Below are 24,730 nucleotides of genomic sequence, written 5' to 3'. Positions count from 1 at the left end.
GGGGGGGCACCCGAAGTGGAGAATTCCTGGTTTAAACCAACCCCGACCTCAACGAGGCACACTGCTATTCCAGATCCGAAAAACATGGAAATTCTGTTTGGAGGGACAATGATGATGAAAGCTTTGAGTCAGACAGCCAGGTATGGTGGCTCATGCCTGTCCTCCCAGCTCCTCAGGAAGCTGAGATCTGAGGACTGTGGTTCAAAGCCAGCTGGGGTAGGACGGTCAGAGAGACTCTTATCTCCAAAGTCCAGGGGACTCTTAGCTCCAACAAACCAGCAAAAAAGCTGGACGTGGTGCTGTGGCTCAAGGGGTAGAGTGCCAGCCTTGAGGAATAAGAAGCTCAGGGACAGCACCCAGGCCCAGAGTTTAAGCCCCAGGACAGGCATACACACACAATAAAAAGTACAGGGGGGGGGGGTCATGTGCATCACAGTTGGGGTGGCCATGGACGTGCAATAACAGAGAATTCAACCCAACACACATTTACTGAGAGCTTATCATGTGCAGCAAATGCTGCAGGAAGCAAAGGTTCAGGCTTTCTTCCCACCATCAAATGTGCCACGAGCCTCCATCCTCAGTTCCACTCCGCAAGCTGCCAACAGGATTTGTGGGTGTGGATTTCTAAATGGAGTGGTGGAATGTTCTCAATTTAATGTTTCCTCTTCACTTGGTCTGAAAAAAAGAAACAAACATTCCAAAAAAGATAGTAAGATTCATGGCGGAAGCCGGGTGCTGGTGACTCAGGCCTGTAACCCCAGCTACTCAGGAGGCTTCTTTTTGCTCAAGGCTAGCACTCTGCCACTTGAGCCACAGCGCCACTTCTGGCCATTTTCTGTATATGTGGTGTTGGGTTCGCCACTTGAGCCACAGCGCCACTTCTGGCCATTTTCTGTATATGTGGTGTTGGGGAATCGAACCCAGGGCCTCATGTATATGAGGCAAGCTCTCTTGCCACTAGGCCATATCCCCACCCCCACCCCCTTTTTTTTTTGCCAGTCCTGGGCCTTGGACTCAGAGCCTGAGCACTGTCTCTGGCTTCTTTTTGCTAAAGGCTAGCACTCTGCCACTTGAGCCACAGCGCCACTTCTGGCCATTTTCTGTATACGTGGTGCTGGGGAATCGAACCTAGGGCTTCATGTATGGGAGGCAAGCTCTCTTACCACTAGGCCATATCCCCAGCCCCATCTGTGAGACTTTTTATCTCCAATTAAGCACCAAAAAAGCTGGAAGTGGAGCTGTGGCTCAAATGGTAGAGCACCAGCCTGGACTGAGAAAAAGGTAAGGGACAGCCCCTGGGCCCTGAGTTCAAAACCCCATACCAACTACCAATTAGGTTAGAGTGTAGAGCAATTGCCTTGCGCGGGTAAGGTCTTGGGTTTAATCCCCAAGTACTTCAAAAAGATCAAAAGGAGAAGTGTCTCCCCTTTATTGGAGAGGAGGGTGGGGAGCTATGGTTTAGATCATGGGGTGCTGGTGAAACTGTACAATCAGTCCCAGGTTTTCTTTTTCTTTTTTTTTTTTTTTTTTTGGCCAGTCCTGGGCCTTGGACTCAGGGTCTGAGCACTGTCCCTGGCTTCTTTTTGCTCAAGGCTAGCACTCTGCCACTTGAGCCGCAGCACCACTTCTGGCCATTTTCTATATATGTGGTGCTAGGGAATCGAACCCAGGGCTTCATGTATACAAGGCAAGCACTCTTGCCACTAGGCCATATTCCCAGCCCAGTCCCAGGTTTTCTTGCCTCAGCAGTACTGGGTCTTGTGTCAGGACCAGACTTGCTGGAAAGTGCATATGCCTCAGATGCTGATTTTGGTTTTGTGATGTCTGTAAACCACTTCTGGTATTGTTTCCGGACCTGGAACATCAAAGACAACAGGGGATGAGCAACACCGGTGGCTCACGCCTGTCACCCTCATTTACTCAGGAGGCTGAGGTCCAGGGGATCGAGGTTCAAAGCCAACTTGGGTTTGAAAGTCCATGAGACTCTTTATCTCCAACTAAATCACCAAAAAGCTAGAAGTGAAGCTGTGGCTTAAGTGGCAGAACACCAGACCTGAGGGAAAAAGCCAAGCAAGAGTGCAAGGTCCTGAGTTCAAGTTCTAGTACCAGCACAAAAACAAAAACAAACAAAAATAAAATACTAATGCTTGGGTGCTGGTGGCTCATACCAGTCATCCTAGCTACTCAGGAGGCTGAGATCTGAGGATCAGGGTTCAAAGCCAACTGAGCCAGGAAGGTGCATGAGCCACTAGCGAACCAGAAGTGGCACTGTGGCTCAAGTGGTAGAGTGCTAGCCTTGAGCTGAAGAGCTCAGGGACAGTGCCCAGGCCTAGAGTTTAAGCCCCATGACCATCACCACCAACAAAAAAGTCTCACAGACTTTCCTTCCCAGTCTGGCTTTGAACCTTGATCCTCAGATCGCAGCCTCCTGAGTTGTTAGGATTACAGGCCTGAGCCTGTAATATCTTTGATAAATCAATTACCTACTTCCCCAGAACTATTAAACATTAGTGCATCTTATAATCAATACTGTCTTTCTTGTCTCTTTCTTGTTTTGGTGTGGGTTTTGGAGTCAAGGCCTCATGCTCACTTGGCTTTCTTGCTCAGCTGGTGCTTTATTACTTGAGCTATGCCTCCTGCCAGGCTTTTTGCTGGTTATTTGGAAATGGAGTCTTATTTTCTGCCCGAGCTGGCTTTGAACTGTGATCCTCTGGATCTCCGTCTACTGAGTGGCTAGGGTTACAAGTATAAGCCACATGTTGCCAACTGTCCTTCTTGTTTAACAGCTTCCTGAGATAATCAGTCCTGTAATGCATGAATGACAGGGTCTTACTATGCAGCCCAGGCTGGTCTCCTGTCTCAGCCTCCTGAGGGCTGGGATTACAGGTGTGTGCCACAGCGTCTGACCCCCATTGTTTTGTTTTCAAAGTTTACATGAACACAGGAAGGGGAAAATGTTTACCTGTTGGCTGAGCAGGCAGTAGACGAGGAAGATGAAGACACCCTGCAGGGTGTTGATGATGGTGAACAGGTAGGCCATGACCTGGGCAGCCGCTCCCACTTGCAGGACGCCCAGGCACCAAGAGCAGCCCAGGATGAACACCTGAGCTGTTGCTTTGAGTGTCAGTATCCTGTGAGCAGTCAGAAGAGTGGTGTTCAAAAAGTGATCATCTGGGCTGGGAATTTGGCTCAGTGGTAGAGTGCATGCATGAAGCCCTGGGTTCGATTTCTCAGCATCACATAAACAGAAAAAGCTGGAAGTGGTGCTGTGGCTCAAGTGGTAGAGTGCTAGCCTTGAGCAAAAAGGCAGCCATGGACAGTGCCTAGGTCCTGAGTTCAAGTCCCAGGACTGGCAAAACAAAACAAAAACAACAAAAAAGATAATCTGCTAGGCGTTACTCAGGAGGCTGAGATCTGAGAATTGTGATTTGAATTCAGTCCCTGCAGGAAAGTCTGTGAGACTGTTATCTACAATTAACCAGCAAAAAGCTGAGCTGGAGGCATGGCTCAAGGGGTAGAATGCCTTCCACGAGCATGCAATTCAATTAAGAGTGAGGCCCTGATTTAAAACTCTGGCACTTGCAAACAACAAGAACAACAACGACAAAACAGAACTGTGAGGCAGAAACTGCCAGTTTTCTTCTTTCTCCTCTTCCCTTTTAGAATAGTTTCACCCATCAACGGTAACATCCCAAGACACTACATTTCCCAGCTTCCTTTGCAGCTGGATGCCATCACGTGACCAAGGGCAGCCAATGGGATTTGAGAAAGTGTAGAAGGCTCAACTTCCACTCAAGGTAGCCAGGTCTACTGACTGGCAGAGGATGGAGCCCAGATGTGGGCCATGTAGGAGAGTGGAGAGGAGGGTGGGGCGGAAAGAACCACCTGTTGCATCCTACCTTGTGTTGTGGATGGTTGACACTTCACTGTTGAGAGAAGAAAGTTTCCTTTTCAAAATCCAAAGGACTAAGACAAAAAATACCAAATTCACCTGCGGGAAGAACATGGAAAAATAAAAAGAAGTAATAATAACAATGTATGTTTTCCATTGCACACAAGTCTACCTCTATGCACCTGGGATTGGATTAGTAGAAGATGGGAACAAAATCAAGCTCTATAACTGAGAACATGTATATTTCTTGAACTATCTTCTCTTGAGACAGGGTCTTACTCTGTAGTGCAGGCTGACCTCAAATTTGCGATCAGCCTCAGCCTCTAGAGTGCTGGGATTACAGGCATGCGCCACCATGCGTGGCTCTCTTGTGTTGTTTCATGCCCAGCATTTCTGGTGAACAAACTGGGGTTGACATACTCACAGAGATGATGACACAGACTGGGCCAAGGAAACCCCAGATGAACCCCTGGTCTAGCTGGAGCCAGCAGCTGGAAAGAATGGAAGGAAAAGACACAGAAAGGGGCTTGGAATATGGCCTAGTGGTAGAGTGCTTGCTTCATATGCAGGAAGCCCTGGGTTCGATTCCTCAGCACCACATATATAGAAAACAGCCAGAAGTGGCACTGTGGCTCAAGTGTTAGCCTTGAGTGCTCAGGGCCTGAGTCCACTGCCCAGGACTGGCAAAAACAAAAACAAAAACAAAAACAAAAACAAAAAAAAAACAGAGCAGAAACAGTAAATTACACCTTTTCCTATCTGACAACTTTTCTAATCCTCTTCACAAGTCAGGATGGTGTGCCGGGCTAGGAACATGTGGGTTGGTGTTACATTAACCTTTCTGCCAGCACAAGATCTCCAGGCTGGGACTATGGAAACAATTGTGATTCTTATTGTACCGGTGGGAATTGAGCCTGGAAGCCTCCATGTTCTGGGTCATTTTAGAGATACAGTTAAGAATCAATGGTCAAAATCTCTCCTTAAAGAATCTTCTGATTTCATTTTTTTTCTTTCTTGTGCTGGTACTGGGGCTTGAACTCAGGGCCCAGGTATTCTTCTTAGCTTTGGGGTGGTTCATCTGTTATAAGAGGCTCATGGACTTTCTTGCTTGGCTTGGCTTCGAACCTCCATCAGCTGAAATTACAGGCATGACCCACTGGCACGCCTGGGCTCACCTTGTGAATCCTCGCTACCATCTTCACCAGTGTCTGTGGGACACAGGTGAACATGACTGGAGCTTGTCTGGGAAACACTGTGCACATGGTAACTGGCCGGCTCACCGATCAGGCGATCCATACAGGTGAGGCCTGGCCACTGCTGAGAGAGCCACGATGAGGGTGGGGACCCCGTAGCCCACCGGATACATGAGCCACTTCATGAACTTGTGTATGCCTGAGTAATTGAGCACCGTCAGGTTGCGGGCGGTGAGGAGCAGGTGCAGGCCCTCCAGCAGCATCCAGGTGAAGGCCGCCAGGTAGAGGTAGTGCAGGGCCCCGGCGATGATGGCGCAGAGCACCTGCAGAGGAGGGGGAGGGGTAGGAGCAGAAGCGAGGCTGTCTAGGTAGATTGAGGACCCAGGGTCTTCCTGTTTGATTTTGGTTGGATGCAGAGCACCTGACCCACGGTGATCACAGTGGCTATTATGAAACTTTTTTGTTGTTGTTGTCAGTTGTAGGACTTGAACTCAGGACCTGGACACTGAGCCTCTCTGTGCTCAAGGCCAGAGCTCTACCGCTTGAGCCAAAGCGCCACTTCTGGGTTTTTCTGAGTAGTTTATTGGAGATAAGAGTCTCATGGACTTTTCTTCCCGGGCTGGCTTTGAACCACGATCCTCAAAGCTTAGCCTCCTGTGTAGCTAGGGTTACAGGTGAGAGCCACCAGCACATGAAACTATTTGTAACGCGCTGGGCACCAGTGGCTCAAGTGGTAGAGCGGCAGCCTTGAGTAGTAAAGCCTAGGGACAGTGCTCAAGGCTCAGAGTTCAAGTCCTAGGGCGCGTACACTCACTCACACACACACACACACACACACACACACACACACATCAACAACCCTCCTCCCCCTGCCACTCCCCACCCAATACCTAACAATAAATGGTGGCTCATCTATTATTATTACTATTATTATTAAAACCATTTAAACTTAAAGCAGAACTTAAAAAATACATCAAAGGGGTGGGGAATGTGGCTTAGCGGTAGAGTGCTTGCCTAGCATGCATGAAGCCCTGGGTTTGATTCCTCAGCACCACACATACAGAAAAAGCCGGAAGTGGTGCTATGGCTCAAGTGGTAGAGTGCTGGCCTTGAGCAAAAGAAGCTCGGGGACCGTGCTCAGGCCCTGAGTCCAAGCCCCAGGACTGGCAAAAAAAAAATTACATAAAAATGTCTTTGACCTCAGGCTGGGACCTAAGGATTGTTTTGAGCTTAATTAGCTCCCTCCCCCCTGCAGTAGTTTGGAAAAGAAAGACAGACGCTCTCTGTCTCCCCCTGCTGGGCCGCAAAATGTCTAGCCATTTTGTGGTGGGGACACTGAAGATGTAGCATCTCAGGGACTCGGTATGTGACCACAATGGCAGGTGTCCCTTCTTTTTGAAGCTGCATAGTGTTCCAGGACATAATTGTACAAAAATTGGTCTGTCTTCCCCTCGGGTGAGGTGCAGTGGTTGCCTGCAATTCCAGCACTGGGGAAAATGAAGTAGGATGGTAAGATGGACGTGAGCCAGGGCTACAGAGTAACACACTGTCTCCAGTAACAGCAACAAAAACATTTGGTGTGGTGGCAACCACTTATAAACCTAGTTACCCATGAGGCTGAGATCAGGAGGATCACAGTTTGAGACTGGCTGAGATAAAAGTTCACTGGACTCCACTTTGATCCATAATTGGGTATGTATCTGTCATCCCAGCTACATGTGCAAATAGGTAGATCGAGGTCCAGGACAACCCGGGAGTAAGGACTATCTTAATAATAATCAGAGCAGGGCTGGGAATATGACCTAGTGGCAAGAGTGCTTGCCTCATATACAGGAAGTCCTGGGTTCCATTCCTCAGCACCACATATATAGAAAATGGCCAGAAGTGGCGCTGTGGCTCAAGTGGCAGAGTGCTAGCCTTGAGCAAAAAGAAGCCAGGGACAGTGCTCAGACCCTGAGTTCAAGGCCCAGGACTGGCAAAAAAAAAAAAAAACCAGAGCAAAAGTGCTGGAGGCATGGCTTAAGAGGTAGAGAGCCCCTGCCTAGCAAGCATGCAGCCCTGAGTTCCATCTCTAGTATCCCCAAAACAAATCCCCCTGCTCAAATTGGAAATCTGTCTTGTTGTAAGATCTCCTTGCTAAGCTATCAGGCCACTTTGTTGCGAGCCCAAGGTGGCAGCCTGGCTCCGCGTGCCTTGGGCAGGGCTGAGGGCCTGAGGGGCAGCGTGGGTACCTTGGGTTGGGTGTGATTGATGGCAGTGAGGAAGAGGAGGTGGGCCAGGAAGAGGCAGATGCAGAGCTGCAGGTGCAGGGAGGTGCTGGTGTTCCGGATGGCCCTGCACAGGAGGAAGGTGAGGGCGGCCAGGAGGAGGCAGAGCAGAGAGAGGCTGAGCCCCACTTGGGTGATGAGGGCCAGGGCGGGGTCGGCGTCCTAGGAGGGGGCAGAGGAGAGAACATGGTCACTGCTATGAGGTTCTGGTCCCACCTCCCTCCCCACTGAGACTGCCCAAAGCCAGGCAGGAAACTCTCAGGAAGAAGTGAGAAATGTACAGGGCTAAAACCTTTCCCTCTTGGATGCAAATGACTCACACTTAACACATGCAAAGAGCATGTGAACACGTGCAAGTGACACACAGTGAAGATATTCAAGTGCTATACATTTTAGCATATGCAAATGGCATACTTAACATATGTATTTTGTGTTCCAACACAAAATGTGCAAGCAGAAGCTAGGTGACATGCAAATGACAGATGTAACACAGACAACACATACTTAATATATGTAAAGGACACACAATGTGCAAATGCTGAAGGTCTAGTGAATATATGAGATTGACAAGTGCTTAACACATGCCAAATAACATACATAGTACATATCTGACATTTAATATACGCAAACATGCTTATTCTGACGACATGCCTCCAGTGTGGACAATTCTGATGCCCTTCAATGTGTGGGCACAAAGAGCGACAGAATGTGCGAACCACCCAGCTCTAGCACTTTGGCATGAGGCTTGTTTTGACCTAAATGTATTTTCATAGCTGGACATGAGGGTGTGCATTCCTACAGTTCCAGCACTCCAGAGTTTCAGGCAGGAGGACTGCAAGTTGAGGACAGCCTAGGCCACATAGTGTGATCCTGTCTCCAAAACCAGGAATCAAACCAATGAAACAGCATTATAAAAACTCTCCAAAAAGCCTGGTGCCAGTGGCTCACGCCTGTAATCCCAACTACTCAGGAGGCTAAGATCTGAGGATCATGGTTCACAACCAGCTGGGGTGGAAAAGTCCATGAGGCTCTAAAGCTGGAGTGGCTTAAGTGGTAGAGTGTTGGACCTGGGTAACTGCAACCATAGTCAGGACACGGGGGATGCAGAGGTGAGTGGACCAATGCACATTTTATTTCAGAAGGGCCAGGGTTTATATAGGGTTAGAAATCAATTTCACAACTTCAAGGGTAAAAATTAATACAGCATGATATCCATTTCAAATACAAAAGTTGAGGATGTTACTACTGTGAAGGAGGAAATACAAAAATTTTCCTATTACAAAAGGTGGTTACTACAAAGATTGTTGATATCAAAACAAGGGATTATAACCTAGTCAAGGCAGAACTATAATTATCACCTAGCTACTATTTCCTCTTTGACCATGACTTCTCTATTTACTGTGAAAAGACTTCCCTATCTACAGTGAAAAGCTTTAGCTAAAGGCAGCTGGTCAAGCAAGTCTCCCCAGGGAGGCTCTGTAAGGTTGGGGGTGGGGGGAAATCTCATGGCAAAGGTGGCTTCCTTTGGCCATCAAACACAGGAGACCCTTAATGGAGATTTTTCCCCAAGGCCTATTAGTGTGCTAATGAGGTATCAGAGTAACTGTGCTGAGGCTAAGTTTTCCACTGGTCAGAGAAGTTATTCGCCCACAGTAGAGCACCAGCCTGAAGTGAAACCACTGAAGGACAGAGCCCAGGCATGGAGTTCAAGCCCCAGGCTCGGCACACGTGCAAAAATTGGGGTCTTAACTGAGTACATGGCAAATTTTCCCTTGCCATGATTCCCTGAGTAGGACAACACAACCCAGAATTTTCCCCATTTCCATCTTAATCAGATGTCCTCAGTCATGTTGAGATAACAGAGAAGTCTAGAAGGGGGGTGTGCCTTGGGCTATGTGCTCTTATGATGTCATTTTTAATTGAGCATCCTCAGCTTTTGGTCTCCGAGCAGAACCAGTATCTCAAGGGTACTGAGGTCCAACTGCATTAGGGGGAGGCATTAAGTGCTTGCTCCATACCAGGTTGGTCAAGGCCATGAGGACAGCGAAGCTGGACAAGTGAGTGGAATTGCACACAGTGTGGCTTTGGTTCACGCTGACCAGGAAGCAACCGTCTGTGGCCCAGTGGCCGCCCACACTGGTGGCTTCCCAGTACACACAGAGGGTCCTGGTGCTGCGAGGGTTCTTCTGAAAACAGAAAGGAAGTGTGGCCCATCTCCTCAGACCACAGTCCTCGCCATGTCTGACCAAGAACATGTGGCTCAGGAGTCACATGTGTATCTTCTCCTGAGTGGAACGGAAGTGTCACAATGAAGGACAGCTCACACCTGTAATCCCAGTGATTCAGGAAGCTGAGATCCGAGGGTCAGGGTTCGAAGCCTGCCCAGGCAGAAATGTCCTTGAGACTCTCATTTCCACTGAATCACCAAGAAATCCTGGAGTGGAGCTGTGACTCAACAGAAGAGCACTAGCCTTGTTTGAAAAAGCTCAAAGACAGTGCCCAGGCCTGAGTTCAAGTCCTAGCACCAGCACACACACAAAATGTAACAAAGTAATTATACATGGCTATGGAATATATTGTGCTTTTCCCCCATATGCATACGTTGTGTAAGGATCAAATCAGGGTAACTAGCATAGCCATATCCATACATAAAGTCTTCATATGTGTTGATAATGTACAGACTTCTTTTATTGTCATTCTCCCCTAATTTATGCAGTAGAGCAATGATTTGGATTGACATGACATCAAGTATTTTATCTAGAGATGATTTAGTTTCTGTGGTGGTATTGGGGTTTAAACTCAGGGTCTTGTTCTTTTTTTTTTTTTTTTGGTTGTGTGGCTTAAACTCAGGGCCTGGGCGCTATCCCTGGGCTCTTCTGCTCAAGGCTAGCGCTCTACCACTTGAGCCACAGCAAGCACCACTTGCAGTTTTCTGGTGGTTACTTGATAAGAGTCTCACAGACTTTCCTGTTGGGGCTGGCTTTGAACCACGATCCTCAGATCTCAGCTTCGTGAGTAGCTGGGATTACAGGCATGAGCCACCGGCGCCCCGCTAGGGTCTTGCTCTTGTTTAGCAGGTGCTCTACTGGTTTGAGCCAGGCCCACCACCACCACCACCAGGCGAGCCACGCCCCATGCTGGCAAATCACGCCCATTCCCCCCACAGAACCACGCCCACTTCCGCTTGAGCCCCTCTCCGGCCCCCTCTTTAAAGTAGGGCTGTGTGGGTTCTATGCAAAGGTGACACTGTTTTCATGTAGTACCTGCAGGTTGTCCTGGCAGTCCCCCCATTCTCTCCTCCCCCTCCCCCTCTCCCCCTTCCCCCTCCCCCCCGCGTTGGGTACCGGGGCAGGATTTAAGTCTTCCCAATATGGACTCACATCGGCCACATCTCAGAGGCTGCATTGAAATCCCCTTGGTTTCGGCTCCCGCATTGCCCCCCACACCACGGGTGGGGAGCCCTTGGCTCAAGAGACAGCCTGCGAGTCACCTGTCTCCCGTGCTTCCACGGCTCTGCCGGAGCTCCTGGCCGCCGGCACCTACCTTCACGTGCTGCAGGGTAAGGGTGACGAAGCCGGGGAGGTAGGGGCTCCCGCTGCCGGAGCTGGATCCGAAGGTGGCACTCACTATCTGGGAGTTCAGGCGCACTGGCTCCTCCGCCTCTGTCGTCTCTCGGAAGTCCAGGGAACTAGGCTGGATCATCTCTCTCTCTTCAAGGAAAGTTTCATTGAGGATGTGTCCCAGAGAAGAATAGGCGATAAAGGCAATGGCGCTGGGACCTGAAGAAACAAAATCCGATCTCTTCGCAGAGCATTTGGAGGGCCTGGGGGCGGGGCTCTGGCGGGGGTGGGGTGGGGGGAGGGGCGTTGCTCCGCCCCAGGGGCATGGCTTAAGGGTGAGGCGTGGTTTGGTGGTGGGGGCGTGGCTTTCTGGTAGGGGTGTGGTTCAGCAGCAGGAGGTGTGGCTCTGTGGTGAGGGAGTAGCTAAAGAGTAGGGTGTGGCTAATAGGCAGGGGCGTGGCTCAGTGGCCTGGCGTGGCTTAGTTAATAATGGGCGTGGCTCAGAGGTAGGGCATGGCCCACAGTATGAGGTAAGGCAGTGGGGACGTGGCTTAGTTAATAAGGGGGCGTGGCTCAGCGGTAGGGGCGTGGCTAGGCAGTAGGCGGCCTGGCTCCAAAGCTGGAGAGTTTGTTCGTGTTTAGCATTCCTGGAGCCTTTGGTACCATCCCCAGAACCACAAAAATAAACACCGCTATTGAGAATGGGAATTTGTGGTTTGAGACCAGCCTGCCAAGAAAAGTTCAGGGGATCCCTTCTCGACCTGTAGTAAGATGCAGTGGCAGCTCCACCCACTACAAACACACGCCTTTATAATGGAGTCGCTCCCAGTCTAGATACCTATTATTATTATTTTATGTTTTTGTTGGTTGTGGGGTTTGAACTTGTGGCCTGGGTGCTGTCCCTGAGCTCTTTCACTCAAGGCTAGTGCTCTACCACTTTGAGCCACAGCGCCATTTTTCATCTTCTGGTGGTTAATTGGAGATAAGAGTCTCATGGACTTTCTTGCCCAGGCTGGCTTTTTTTTTCTCTTGCCTGTCCTGGGGTTTTAACTCAGGGCCTGAGCACTGTCCCTGGCTTCTTTTTGCTCAAGGCTAGCACTCTACCACTTGAGAGTACAGCACCACTTCTGGCTTTTTCTGTTTATGTGGTCCTGAGAAATCGAACCTAGGGCTTCATGCATGCTAGGCAAGCATTCTACCACTAAGCCACATGCCCAGCTCCCCAGGCTGGCTTTGAACTGGGATCGTCAGATATCAGCCTCTGAGTAGCTAGGGTTACAGGGTGTGAGCCACCAGTGCCTGGTAGAGGCTTCTCTTTCTCTTCCTCTTCTTTCTTCTTCTGTTTTTGAGATACACATTTATTGTTATTATTAAAGGAAAAGACACACAGTCTGAGGGTCACCAAGCCACCAGGCAGGGGCCCGTGGGGTGCATTTCCCCAGGGTATCTCTGGAGCTTGTGGTCACAGTGACACCAACCTTGTGCATTTTCCTCGATGACATCATCGCAGTGGATCTGCATGGAGTTCATTTGGATGTTTAAGGTGAACACCTTTCTTTCTTCAGAGCATTTGTCCCCAACCACCTGGGTTGCAGCAGCTGGGAAGGAAGGCGGCAGTCAATATTACAAGAAGCTTTGAAAGGGAGTTGAGTCGTGTCCAGTTGACATATTTTCACTGTGCAGTAAACATGAATTGCAAAGCATTCAATAACTATGAGTTTGCACTGCTGAGCCGGTGCAGGTGGCTCACACCTGTACTCCTAGCTGCTACTCAGGAGGGTGAGATCTGAGGACAGAGGTTCCAAGCCAGCCAGGACAGGAAAGTCTGAGACTCTTATCTCCAGTAAATCAGATAAAAAAATAATATTAATAGCCTGAAGTGTTGCTATAGCTCAAGTGGGAGAATGCTAGCTTTGAGCAAAAGGGGCTTAGGGACAGTGCCCAGGCCCAGAGTTCAAGGCTCAGGACCTGGCTGCCTGCCCTTCCCCACAATGAATTGTTGCTGTGGGGAACACCAGAGGCTCATGTTACAGGGAGTCTGTGACGGTTCAAGCAGTGAGCTATGTATGGTGTCTCCCAATGGCCTCCTAAGGCTTAAGGAAGGGCCATTGTTTTACACAAGCAGGAAATGGCGTTTAGAACTTGAGCGAGACTGTAACTGTTCTTTTTTCTTCTTCACAGTCTTGGGAATGTAACAGGGCATCTCAAATGCAAAGCAAATGCTCTACCACTTGAACTGGGTCCCCTCAAGCCATTTCGGTTCATGTTTATGAGCTAGGGTTTCTGTACCCTGGCCCAGCCTGGCCTCGATCTTGCAATCTCCCAGTCTCCACCTGATCTTACAGGCATGTGACACCATAACTGGTTGATTTGTTTGAAACAGCTAATGCAACTCAGGTTGACCTGGAGATCACAATCCTCCTGCTTCAGTTTCCTAAGTTTTGGGATGACAGGTAGGCGCCATTGTGCCTGGGTCTGGACTATCACTTTGGTAGCAACAACTCCATTTACTCGAATTTATTCTCCAGAGAAATTATGGACAAAGAGGGGCAGATGGAAGGACAAGATAATACAGGTAGGTGATAATGGTGAAGCACTGTGGAATTACCTGGATATTTAACGGTTTAACGAAGACTCGATTGAGGGGATGTCCCCATAATGGGAAACCACATCGTCAATTAAAAAAGAAAAAAAAAAATGAAGCTGCAGACGAGTGTGACTTAATAGTAGGGGTGTGGCTCCAAAAGTGAGGGTGCGACTTAGGCACTAGGGGTGTGGCTTAGGCAAAGGGGCGTGGCGCAGCATCAGGTGTGTTTCTAACAGGGGGCGTGATACCCGTGGTCTGTAGCTCAGGTGTTAGGGGCGTGGCTCACCCGCAGGGGCGTTGCCTAAGGGTTAGGGGCGTGACTCAGGTGCTGGGAGCGAGGCTCAGAAGTAGGTGCGTGTGGCTTCAATGATAAAGCACTACCCTAGCAAGTGCAAGCAAGTACGGTGAAGTAAAAAATAAAAAATTAAACAAAAGCAGAGGGCGGGGGTGTCGCTTTGTGGCAGGGAGAACTTGCCCAGCACGTGAAAGGCCCGGGTTCTACCCTCAGTGCCACAAGCAACAAAAACAGACAAGATGGGGGCTTTCTAGGAATTGGAAGTTGTCAAGTTGGGTGCATTAAAGTACTTATTCTATCTCCTCTGTATATGTCACAAAGGTTATTATTTCTACTGCTATTTCTTCTTCTCCCCCCATTCAATATGCAATCCTAGCTCCTCAGGAAGCAGAATTCATGAGGTCAGTGTAAACAAAAAGTGGGTGGGACCCCTTCTTCTCCCCCTAAGAATCCCCCCATCTCCTGTTCAGTCTCTGCCCCACCGCCTCCTCTGGCCCCTCTCAGTCTGCATTGTCTGCCTTTTTACATCCATGCGCTGCCTCTGTTTACTGTTTTCCAATTGTTTAACAGGGATCCCATGTTTATCATCTTTACTTACCCACTGTCCTGTTGAAGACTTTCTGGATTTTTTGCCCTGGAGTTTTCAAGGCCGCTTCCAGAACCTTTGATTCTACATCTTGGAGCAGCGATGAGGCCATGAAGGCGATTTCTCGTTTGTCTTCTCTTCTCCACAGAGTCTGATTGGTGAGAAGTGACTCAGACCTGCTGACAATTTCCCGCAGCTTTTTGAAGACATAAAGAACATTTATTTTGACAAGCAATTGTGGCCAGGTGTGGCAGCACGTGCCTTTAACCCCAGCTGTTTGGGAGGTGGAGACTGGATGGATTGATTTGAGCCCAGCCCCAGGCAAAAAGTTTGGGAGACACCCCCTTTCAGGTTCTCCCCATCTCAACAAACAAGCTGGGTGTGGTGTGGCAGTTCACATCTGACCTCCCAGCTGCGCAGGAGGCCTGGGTAAGAGGACTGGGGTTTGAGGTTGGTCTGGGGCAAAAATTCAAGATCCTACTTGAAAAACAACTGAAGTAAATAAAATAAAATAAAATAAAGAGGGGCTGGAGATGTGGCTCAGGTGGTAGAACACCTCCTTTGAGGCTTCGTCTCCTGGCTGGGATTACAGGCATGAATCACTGGGTCCAACTTCCTTCCATTTAGCTGAAGTCTCACACACTTTTCAGAAACACTACTCTGGTCTCACCGTCCTCCCAATCGCTACCTCCTGGGTAGTTTGGGATGTCAGGTTTAGGCTACTGCACCCATCTATGGGGTGAAAAAAGGGGTAGGTGACCGTTTCTGCCCTGGCTGGCCTCGAATTTGGGTCCTCCCATTGTCAGTCTCCCATGTTGCTAGGATTAGAGGCATATGCCAGGCTACATGATAATGGTGATTGATGATTACAAATTGTAAAATGAAAACAAAAAAAACAACAACAACGAACGTATTGAATTTAAATGGGCCTGTTACTTTGCATTAGTATTTTTGGATTAAGCTAATTTTGAGGTTTATTTCTGCATTGATTAAGAGAATGATGGAGTTATGGCTAGCAGTGAGAGGGAGGTTTAGAGCCAAAGAATTTTGTACAATTTTGTGAATAATCTGTGTGTCCAATCTCATAGTCACATTTGTAGCTAATATTTTTATATATGTGTATGTACCTGTATATACACACAATGATATTTGGTGATAGATGTGTATGTGTGTGCTAAGTCATAAATAATTTTATTAGTAGAAAAGTTTTATATGTGATGTAACTGTGCAAATTGTGACATATGGAGTTTTGCTATAAGAATGTTAGCCATGTAAGGATATATGATCTAGTGTATTATCATATAATCACATAATGTTGATTAAGTAATGCATATGTATTTTTTATCGGGCAAGGTTTCAGATGATTGCCCAAGTTGACCTCAGATTTTCCCTCAGCCTCCTTAGTGCTGAGATTACAGGTGTGCATCACTAGACTTGGCTGATATAATATGGATCAAGGGAGTAGTATATAATGTCCTGATGCATTATATAATAGTATGTAGAATGTAATAATGCAGAATACAATATTATTGGCAGGTGGTACTACACCATGCATATAACATGCAATATTATCTATCCATTCTGCATAGCCTTCTACTTGTTATTCTACTAATCATCTCTCTCTCTCCACTTATCCCATCCATCCATCACCCATCCATCCATCCATCCATCCTCCATCCATCTGTCCATCCCTCTCCTTGCCAGTGTGGGGCTGCATCAGTTCTGTTCCCTGTCCTCTCTCTCTCTGCTGGGTTCCGGGGACCAGTGAGTGCCACTTACCTGCTTGTTGTTCTGGACTGCCTTTGAGGAGTTGGTTTCTGCAAGACATGGAGAGCAGTTATTGTTGGATCCAGGTGCCTGGGTGGCTGGCTAGGAAACTCTGCATCTGGAAAGTCTGAATTTATACTCTGCATTTATATAATTACATATTTATATAATTTATCCTCATTATAAGTTATACTCTGCCTTCACTGACACTTTTTTGTTGGGGGTAGGGGCTCAAAGCCTGAGCTCCTCATTTATCCTAGGGTGGCACATGTGCCTTAATTTATTTTTTTTTTTGTTTTTTGTTTTTTTTTTTTTTGGCCAGTCCTGGGCCTTGGACTCAGGGCCTGAGCACTGTCCCTGGCTTCTTCCCGCTCAAGGCTAGCACTCTGCCACTTGAGCCACAGCGCCACTTCTGGCCGTTTTCTGTATATGTGGTGCTGGGGAATCGAACCCAGGGCCTCGTGTATCCGAGGCAGGCACTCTTGCCGCTAGGCCATATCCCCAGCCCCCTTAATTTATTTGTGTGTGTGTGTGTATGTGTGTGTGTGTGTGTGTGTGTCTGTGTGTGTGATATTTGGGATTGGACCCAGGGCCTCATGCCTGCTCATCTGGTGTTCTACCACTTGAGCAAAGCCCCCCCATCAGTTTTATTTTGCTAGTTAGTTGGGGATGGAGTCTCTTGGACTTGCTTCACACTGCAGTCCTCTGGATTGTAGCCTCCTGAATAGCTAAGATTACAGATCTGAGCCACTGCTACCATGCTAGTTTTTGTTTTTCTTTTTATGCCTGTCCTATGGCTTGAACTCAGAGCCTGGGTGCTGCCCCTGAGCCTCTTTGTGCTCAGAGTTAATGCGACACCACTTGAACCCAGATTATTGGTAGTTAATTTGAGATAGGAGTCTCACAGACTTTCTTATTTGGGCTGGCTTTGAACTGCAATCCTCAGATCTCAGCCTCCTGAGTAGTGAGGATTACAGGTGTGAACCATTGGTGCCTGGCTTAGTTTTTTTTTTTTTTTTTTTTGGCCAGTCCTGGGCCTTGGACTCAGGGCCTGAGCACTGTCCCTGGCTTCCTTTTGCTCAAGGCTAGCACTCTGCCACTTGAGCCACAGCGCCACTCCTGGCCGTTTTCTGTATATGTGGTGCTGGGGAATCAAACCCAGGGCCTCATGTATACAAGGCAAGCTATCTTGCCACTAGGCCATATCCCCAGCCCAGTTTTTTTTTAATTGTCTGAGAAATGCTAATTCTTTATCTGAGTACTTTAAATAAGATATTAAGTGGGGGCTGGGAATATGGCCTAGTGGCAAGAGTGCTTGCCTCATATATATGAAGCCCTGGGTTCGATTCCCGAGCACCACATATATAGAAAACGGCCAGAAATGGCACTGTGGCTCAAGTGGCAGAGTGCTACCCTTGAGCAAAAAGAAGCCAGGGACAGTGCTCAGGCCTGAGTCCAAGCCCAGGACTGGCAAAAAAAAAAAAAAAAAGATATTAAGTGGTTAGTACTTACAGTAGTGCACAGCATCTGGTATAAAGTATAATAACTTAAAAAAAAAGTGGAACCAGTTTCTTAGAGCTTAGCTTTAAAGTCTCTCTATGCTGGAGCACTGGTGGCTCATACTTGTAATCTCAGCCACTCAGAAGGCTGAGATCTGAGATTCCAGGTTCAAAACCAGCATAGACAGAAAAGCCTATGAGACTTAAGTTAACCAACAAAGAACCAGAAGTGGAGGTGTGGCTCAAGTGGTACAACATGAGTCTTGAGTGAAAAAAGCTAAGGGTTAGCACACCCAGGCCCGGAGTTCAGGCCCCAGGACTGGCACATACCAAAAAAAAAAAAAAAAAAAAAAAGACAAAACCAAATACACCAGAATTTACAAGTGAGTCTAAAAGTGGGCTGGGCTTCAAGGGTGGCCATGGATGTACACAAAGATATGGATATGGCTTTGTTTCTGGCGTTGAGATGGCAGGAGCAGAGGCTGATGGAAGAGCAGGAAGCACAGATGTCTCAAGTGATGCCTGGCTCTCAGTTATCCCTTATTAGAGAATGCCAGCCTCAGAGGTGTCCTCGAGTTTGGGAGCATGACCAAATACCATCACACCAGGCCATTGTCCCTGCCTTAGCTATAGTCCGAGTGCATTTGTCATCCAGCTCCCACCTCCACCTGCCTTCTGCTGGATTTGAACTGCTACTCTCTCTGTTCCAGTTATCCAAATGACCACAAACCAGGCCACATCAAAGCCACCAGCACAACCATGTTCATTGCAGCATTATTTATCATAGCCAAGACATGGAATCAACCTAGATGCTCCTCAGTAGATGAATGGATCAAGTAGATGTGGTAAACTAGTACAACCACTCTGGAGAACAGTATGGAGGTTCATCAAAAAACTTAGCATAGACATACCCTATGACCCAGCCATACCACTTCTAGGCATCTATCCTGAACAACAGGATCCAGGATATCACAAGGACACCTGCACACCCGTATTTATCGCTGCACAGTTTACAATAGCCAAGATATGGAAACAACCCAGATGCCCCACTACAGAGGAATGGATCAAAAAATGTGGTACCTGTACACAATGGAATTCTACACAGTGATTAGGAGTGATAAAATAATGGCATTTTCAAGGAAATGGACAGGACTTGAACAAATAATGTTGAGCAAGACAAGCCTAGAACATAGAGAACAAAGGTGCATACTTTCCCTGATGTGTGGATGTTAGAAATAAAAATCAAGGGGCTGGGGATATGGCCTAGTGGCAAGAGTGCTTGCCTCGTATACATGAGGCCCTGGGTTCAATTCCCCAGCACCACATATACAGAAAATGGCCAGAAGTGTCGCTGTGGCTCAAGTGGCAGAGTGCTAGCCTTGAGCACAAAGAAGCCAGGGACAGTGCTCAGGCCCTGAGTCCAAGCCCAGGACTGGCCAAAACAAACAAACAAACAAACAAAAAACAGAAATAAAAATCAAAGAGACATGACAAAGAAAGCAGGACCCAAGGTACCAATTCACAGGGAGACAAAAAAGTGAGGGGGGGGGAAGCTGAGAATGTTGCCTACTGGTAAAGTGCTTGCCTCGTATACATGAAGCTCTGGGTTCGATTCCGCAGTACCACATATATAGAAAATGGCCAGAAGTGCCGCGGTGGCTCAAGTGGCAGAGTGCTAGCCTTGAGCAAAAAGAAGCCAGGGGCAGTGCTCAGGCCTTGAGTCCAAGTCCCAGGACTGGAAAAATAAATATAAAAAGAAATGTATATGTCATCACTACGTTAAGCATGTAGCTGTAACCCCTCTGTACATTATCGTGACAATAAAAAAAAAAGGAAGAAAATAAGAGCTGGGCACTGGTGGCTCACGCCTGTAATCCTAGCTATTCAGGAGGCTGAGAACTGAGGATCTCGATCTGAGTTCATGAGACTCTTATTTCCAATTAAACACTAGAAAACCAGAGAGTTGTGCTGTGGCTCAAATGGTAGAGTGTTAGCCTTGAACTGAAGAGCTCAGGGACAGAGCCCAGGCCCGGAGTTCAAGCTCCATGACCGATTAAAAAAGAAAAAAGAAAGAAAGAAAGAAAGAAAAGAAGGTTCAAAGAGAAATAGTCTATTTTTATGCTTAGGAATGGAAGGCTATGTGGAAATATGAGTGGACAAAGGATCATGTTCTAATGGTAACAGGATGAGGTGAATAAACTCAACAAGGCTCTCAGCTCAAAAAAAAAAAGAGATGTGGTATGTATAAACAATGGAATTCTACGCTTCCATCAGAAAGAATGACACTGCCCTATTTGTAAGGCAATGGAAAGACTTGGAAAAAATTATACTAAACAAAGTGAGCCAGTCCCAAAGAAACAGATTGTATAGTTTCCCTCATTTGTAATAATTAGAATGTGCCTATAAATCTACAAGTAAACCCAATGGATAGTAATAGACAAATAATTATGCCTGGACATGATTAATTAAACAGCATTCTAAACATTTACACATTGAGAACAAAGAAGGATATTCCTAAGAGAGGATCACAAGGGCTCAATAGTTATGTACATATGATCATATAAAATGATGCTTATCAAAATGAACTCCAAGAAATGGAAACAAGAGGTTTTTAAAAAAAATTTACCATTTGTGGTTCTTTTTTTTTTTTTTTTTTCCTTTACAGCATCAGCATGAATTCTGGCAGACTCAGTGAAGAAGGAAAGCGGAAAGGAAACAAGAAGACTTGAATTCTCTTACTGTGACAAGTGTTTTCCTTGGAATGATTGAACCGCACGCCACCAGAAGCCAGTTGGAATCCGGCCACGCAGCGGCAGTCGAAGGATCCCGCGAGGTTGTGGCACTGGGCGCTTGGTCCACAAGACACATTCATAGGAGGCGCACACTCGTCAACATCTGAAACCCAAGCAAGAGCGTTCCTCCATAACCAAGTGGAATACTCAAACCCCATTGTTCTTTTTTGTGCCGATCCTGGGGCTTGAACTCCGGCCCTGAGATTTTTTTTCATTCAAGGCTGGCACTTGACCATTTGATCCATAGCTCTACTTCTGGCATTTTGGTGGTTAACTGGAGAGAAAAGACTCATGGACTTTTCTATACCAGCGTTTTTGTTGTTGTTGTTGGTGGTGGTGGTGGTGGTGGTGGTTTGTGTGTGTGTGTGTGTGTGTGTGTGTGTGTGTGTGTGTGTGTGTTTTGTCAGTCTTGGGGCTTGAATTTAGTTCCTGAGCACTGTCCCTGAGCTTCTTTTGCTCAAGGCTAGCACTTTACCTCTTGAGCCACAGCACCACTTCCAGCTTTTTCTGTGTATGTGGTGCTGAGGAATCGAACCCAGGGCTTCATGCATGCAAAGCAAGCACTGTACTGCTAAGCCACATTCTCAGCCCCTCCCAGCTGGTATTGAATGTTGATCCTCAGAGCTCAGCCTCCTGAGTAGCTAGGATTACAGGCATGTACAACTATGCTATCCTTTGAATTAAAAAAAAATATTTGTTAGCCAAATGAATGAGGTTTACTGTGATATCTCCATATATGCTCATGAGTTGATAATGCTCTCCCATATTTCTCCCAGTTTTACCTTAGCATTTTACCTTACCTTTCTAGCATTCTTCCCTTTCCATGTTGACTTTTGTTTTCTTTCCCCCATTTTACAATTGTTATTATAAAGGTGATGTACAGAGGGGTTACAGTTACATAAGCCAGCGAACGAGTACATTTCTTTTTGGACAATGTCACCCCTTCCCTTTCTCTTTCCCAGTCTCTCCCTCCCATCCCCACCCACAAGTTGTGTAGTTCATTTTCAGCATTGTGTCCAGTGAGTGCCACTGTTGCATTTGTTCACTCTTTGTCCCTCCATTGCTGTGCCTCCCCCTGCCCTCCCAGAGACAGATAAATGAACAAGAAGAAAATAAAGCAAAACAGCAATGAAGAAAAAAAAAAACACCTCTTGTTTCCATTTCCTGGTGTTAATTTCAATAAATATTATTTCATATGATCACATGCACATAGGCAATGCACCTTTGTGTTTTTCTCCTAGGAGTCTCCTCCTTTCATGTTCACTTCTCTTTATTTTTCTGTTTTAGTTTCTCCTATATACACAAGAGCATGAAATACCTATCTTTGTGCATTAGGCTTGCTTCACTTAACACAATGCCCTCCAGTTGGCTGCTCATGTAAGGATTTCATTCTTCTTCAGGGCTAACTAACATTCTGATTGTATAAGACACCATAAAGAACTTCTTTTTCCTTGCAGTGACATATTTTAGTGCACAGTCACGCTTTCTTTTTCTTTTTCTTTGCGTGTGTGTGTGTGTGTGTGTGTGTGTGTGTGTGTGTGATTCTGGGCTTCAACTCAGGTCCATACACTTGTTCAGTTTGCTTGGCTGGCCCTGCACTGCCTGCACCAGGCCTTGTCATTCAGGAAGCAGTGTTTTATTCATGCTCTGACCCCACAAGGAGTTGGAATTACCATCCTCACAAGATAGAGGAGAAAGGAGTCTGAGAGCATGCCAGATTCTAGAAGGATCTGGCCCTTCTTTCTTGGTGAGTCTTGCATAGGTAGATTTTATTTTTTAAGCGTTGTTCTCTGCGATTTCTCTTTCCCACAGCCCATAGGCCTCCCCCCTTTCCTTGTGTGTTTGCGAGCCCTTGCCTCCCCCCTTTCCTTGTGTGTTTGAGAGCCCTTTACCGTCACACGTTTCCAAGGGGAAGGTGAACACGTCCTGCCCAGAGCTGGAAGTGTACCCGAGGTCGCAGGCACAGGCGGTTCCATTGACACAGGAGGCGTGCTGGGGGCAGGAGCAAGCATCTGCGGGGGGAAAGAGAGGCCATGTCAGTCACGGGGCTTCAGACTCTGCGGGTGCGATGCTCGCTTCCCGCTGCGGGGCAGAATGCTCGCGGAAATCAACTTAAGGAGAAAAAAAGGGTTTCTCTTGGCTCACAATATCAAGGATGCATGGTCAGCTGGCCCTACTGCTTTGATCTTGTGATGGGGTGGGGGTGGGGGAGAGAGAGACAGAGAGACAGAGACAGAGACAGAGAGACAGAGAGAGAGGAGAAAGAATAATAGAGTGGATTAATTTGGTCCCAGCATGCTATATACATGTTTGGACATACTACAAAGAAACTTAATTTACATGCACGGAAAATAAAAAGGATTAGGGATAGCCTTCCACAAACTAACTTTACCACAATGCTTCTCTCCTTTTGGGCATAGGAAAGTTTGAACTGCTTGCTTGGTAGGTGCTTGACCACTCCAGCCACGCCCCCACTCCAGCCATGCCATCAATTGCACCAAGCCCTACTATTCCAGCCATGCCCACAATACGCGAGCCAGGCCCCACCACTGGAGTCACGCCCACAATCCGTGAGCCACGCCCCCATTGCTAGAGCCACACCCCACCACTTGAGCCACACCCCACCACTCGAACCAACCCCTTCCACTCCAGCCACACCCCCTGCCCAACACAGTGACTGGATTTGATTCTGGTCCTCTATCTACTAGACTGGGGTCCCTGGGCAAAGGTGCTCAGCTTTCAGGTTCTAAATTGTTTTACTAGTAAGTGGGTTGAGGATTAATTTGGGGAAGTTCATACTATGTAACAAGAGTCAGTTATAAGTACTAGAGCTGTGGCTCGTTGGAATGGGTGTGGTTTAGTGGTAGGGGCGTGGCTCAGCTTTCCCACATAAGGTAGCCAACAGTTTATTGTAGAAGATAAATTGCGGGGAGCCAAATGGCTATCATATTGTAACATGAAAAATCTATAGGGCTTAACTGAAAAGAATGTTTGGTTCCTGTGATATCTCATCCATGCAGGTTGGTCAGTCTTGATATCCTGCTTGGCAGTACATACTACCCTTCATTGAAAATCATCCACCCATAACCTTCTTGTAATGTACATTTTGCAGTTTAGTAACCTAGCAACCTAACGGCCCTGCTTACATTAGTTACCCTTTACTAATCACTATATAAGCTGCCGTGCAAAAAATAAAGTCTGAGACCTTGATCAGAATCCTGTCTTGGTCTCCTTCCTGTGTCTGGTTTGTCTCTCATTCAGGTCCACTCCCCCTCGGGCTTCTGTTGACAAAACCCCTCGTGCCGGGGCAATAAATGAGGAAATGGAAACATTTATTCTGCTTTGAATGTAATCGTGCACGTGCTAAATATGTATATTTTTAATTCTTGATGTATCCGTTAAAATACATTTTAAGCTAAGTGCTGGTGGCTCACACCAGCTGAGATTTGAGGATTGAGGTTCAAAGCCAACCCCAGGTAGGCAAGTCTGTGAGACTTATCTCACCAGCAAAAAGCTTTAAGTGGAGCTGTAGCTCAAGTGGTTAGAGTGCCAGCCTTGGGCAAAAAAGCTCAGGGGCAGTGCCCAGGTTCCGAGTTCAAGCCCCAGAACCAGTATACACAAAACAAATACACTTTAAATGTGCAGAAACAAATACACATTGGATAAAAGACAATAGAAGAGAATTTGTACATAAACTGTCCCCTCTCTCACGCACACACTAATTTGAAATGATACTGTTTATTAGTTGTTGAGTTGCTTATGACAGGAGTGATAATTATTACCTTTGGTTTTTCTCTTCCCATGTAAATATTTACTTCAGGAGGTTTTGTGTGTGTGCACATGTGTGTACATGTGCGTGTATGTATGTCTATTTTACAGTGTTGGGGATTGAACCTGGGGCCTCACACGTGCTAGGCAAGTGCTCTATACTGAGCTACTCTAGCATTGCTGTGTTTTACCTACTGTTCTGTCTCCACATTTTACCCATGTACCCACATTAATCTGTTCTGGCTAACAAAAACATATGAACATCAAACAAAAAGATAAATGAAAAAGATCCAAATTGAATAGAAAGATCACTCCAACACACACAAGCACGCCTGCCCACTGCTCCCTGGACAGTTGCTCAAGCTGGAAGCTCTGTGCGGCCCCTTCCCGCGCCTGCCCAGCAATGCATACTCACTGTGGGAATGTCGAGTCACAGCTCCACGCAGGCTTAGCAGAAAGCAGAGGCCTGGAACACAAGAGAAGGACTTGAGACAAGCAGGGAAAGATTCCAGAACCTTGCCCTC

At 47.1% G+C, this 24,730-nt stretch overlaps 1 protein-coding gene across 1 annotated transcript; it reads right to left on the bottom strand.

The window, feature by feature from the left end:
• Positions 1-471: 471 nt before the first annotated feature.
• Positions 472-24,426, bottom strand: Adgre3 (adhesion G protein-coupled receptor E3). Its single transcript, XM_048340666.1, has 15 exons — positions 24,423-24,426; positions 22,331-22,450; positions 20,386-20,541; positions 16,160-16,197; positions 14,393-14,576; positions 12,391-12,510; positions 10,896-11,131; positions 9,371-9,538; positions 7,317-7,514; positions 5,173-5,408; positions 4,317-4,383; positions 3,900-3,991; positions 2,963-3,131; positions 1,742-1,855; positions 472-675 (listed from the first exon to the last, which is right to left on the bottom strand). Exons 1-15 carry the CDS (start codon positions 24,424-24,426, stop codon positions 667-669), a joined length of 1,911 nt encoding a protein of 636 aa, XP_048196623.1. The 3' UTR covers positions 472-666.
• Positions 24,427-24,730: the final 304 nt, after the last annotated feature.

The sequence above is a fragment of the Perognathus longimembris genome, chromosome 3 (genome assembly GCF_023159225.1).
Source record: "Perognathus longimembris pacificus isolate PPM17 chromosome 3, ASM2315922v1, whole genome shotgun sequence".
Lineage (NCBI taxonomy): Eukaryota > Metazoa > Chordata > Mammalia > Rodentia > Heteromyidae > Perognathus > Perognathus longimembris.
This window is presented reverse-complemented; position numbering and strand designations above follow the sequence as displayed.

What these genes read in the sequence shown, in the direction of transcription:
- Adgre3 (XM_048340666.1), bottom strand. An exon ending in AGTCTTCAACAGGACAGTGG is followed by an intron (nt 12,511 to 14,392) that starts GTAAGTAAAGAT and finishes CTTCCTTCCCAG; the next exon opens with CTGCTGCAACCCAGGTGGTT. An exon ending in TCATGGCCTTGACCAACCTG is followed by an intron (nt 7,515 to 9,370) that starts GTATGGAGCAAG and finishes GCCCCCTCCTAG; the next exon opens with GACGCCGACCCCGCCCTGGC.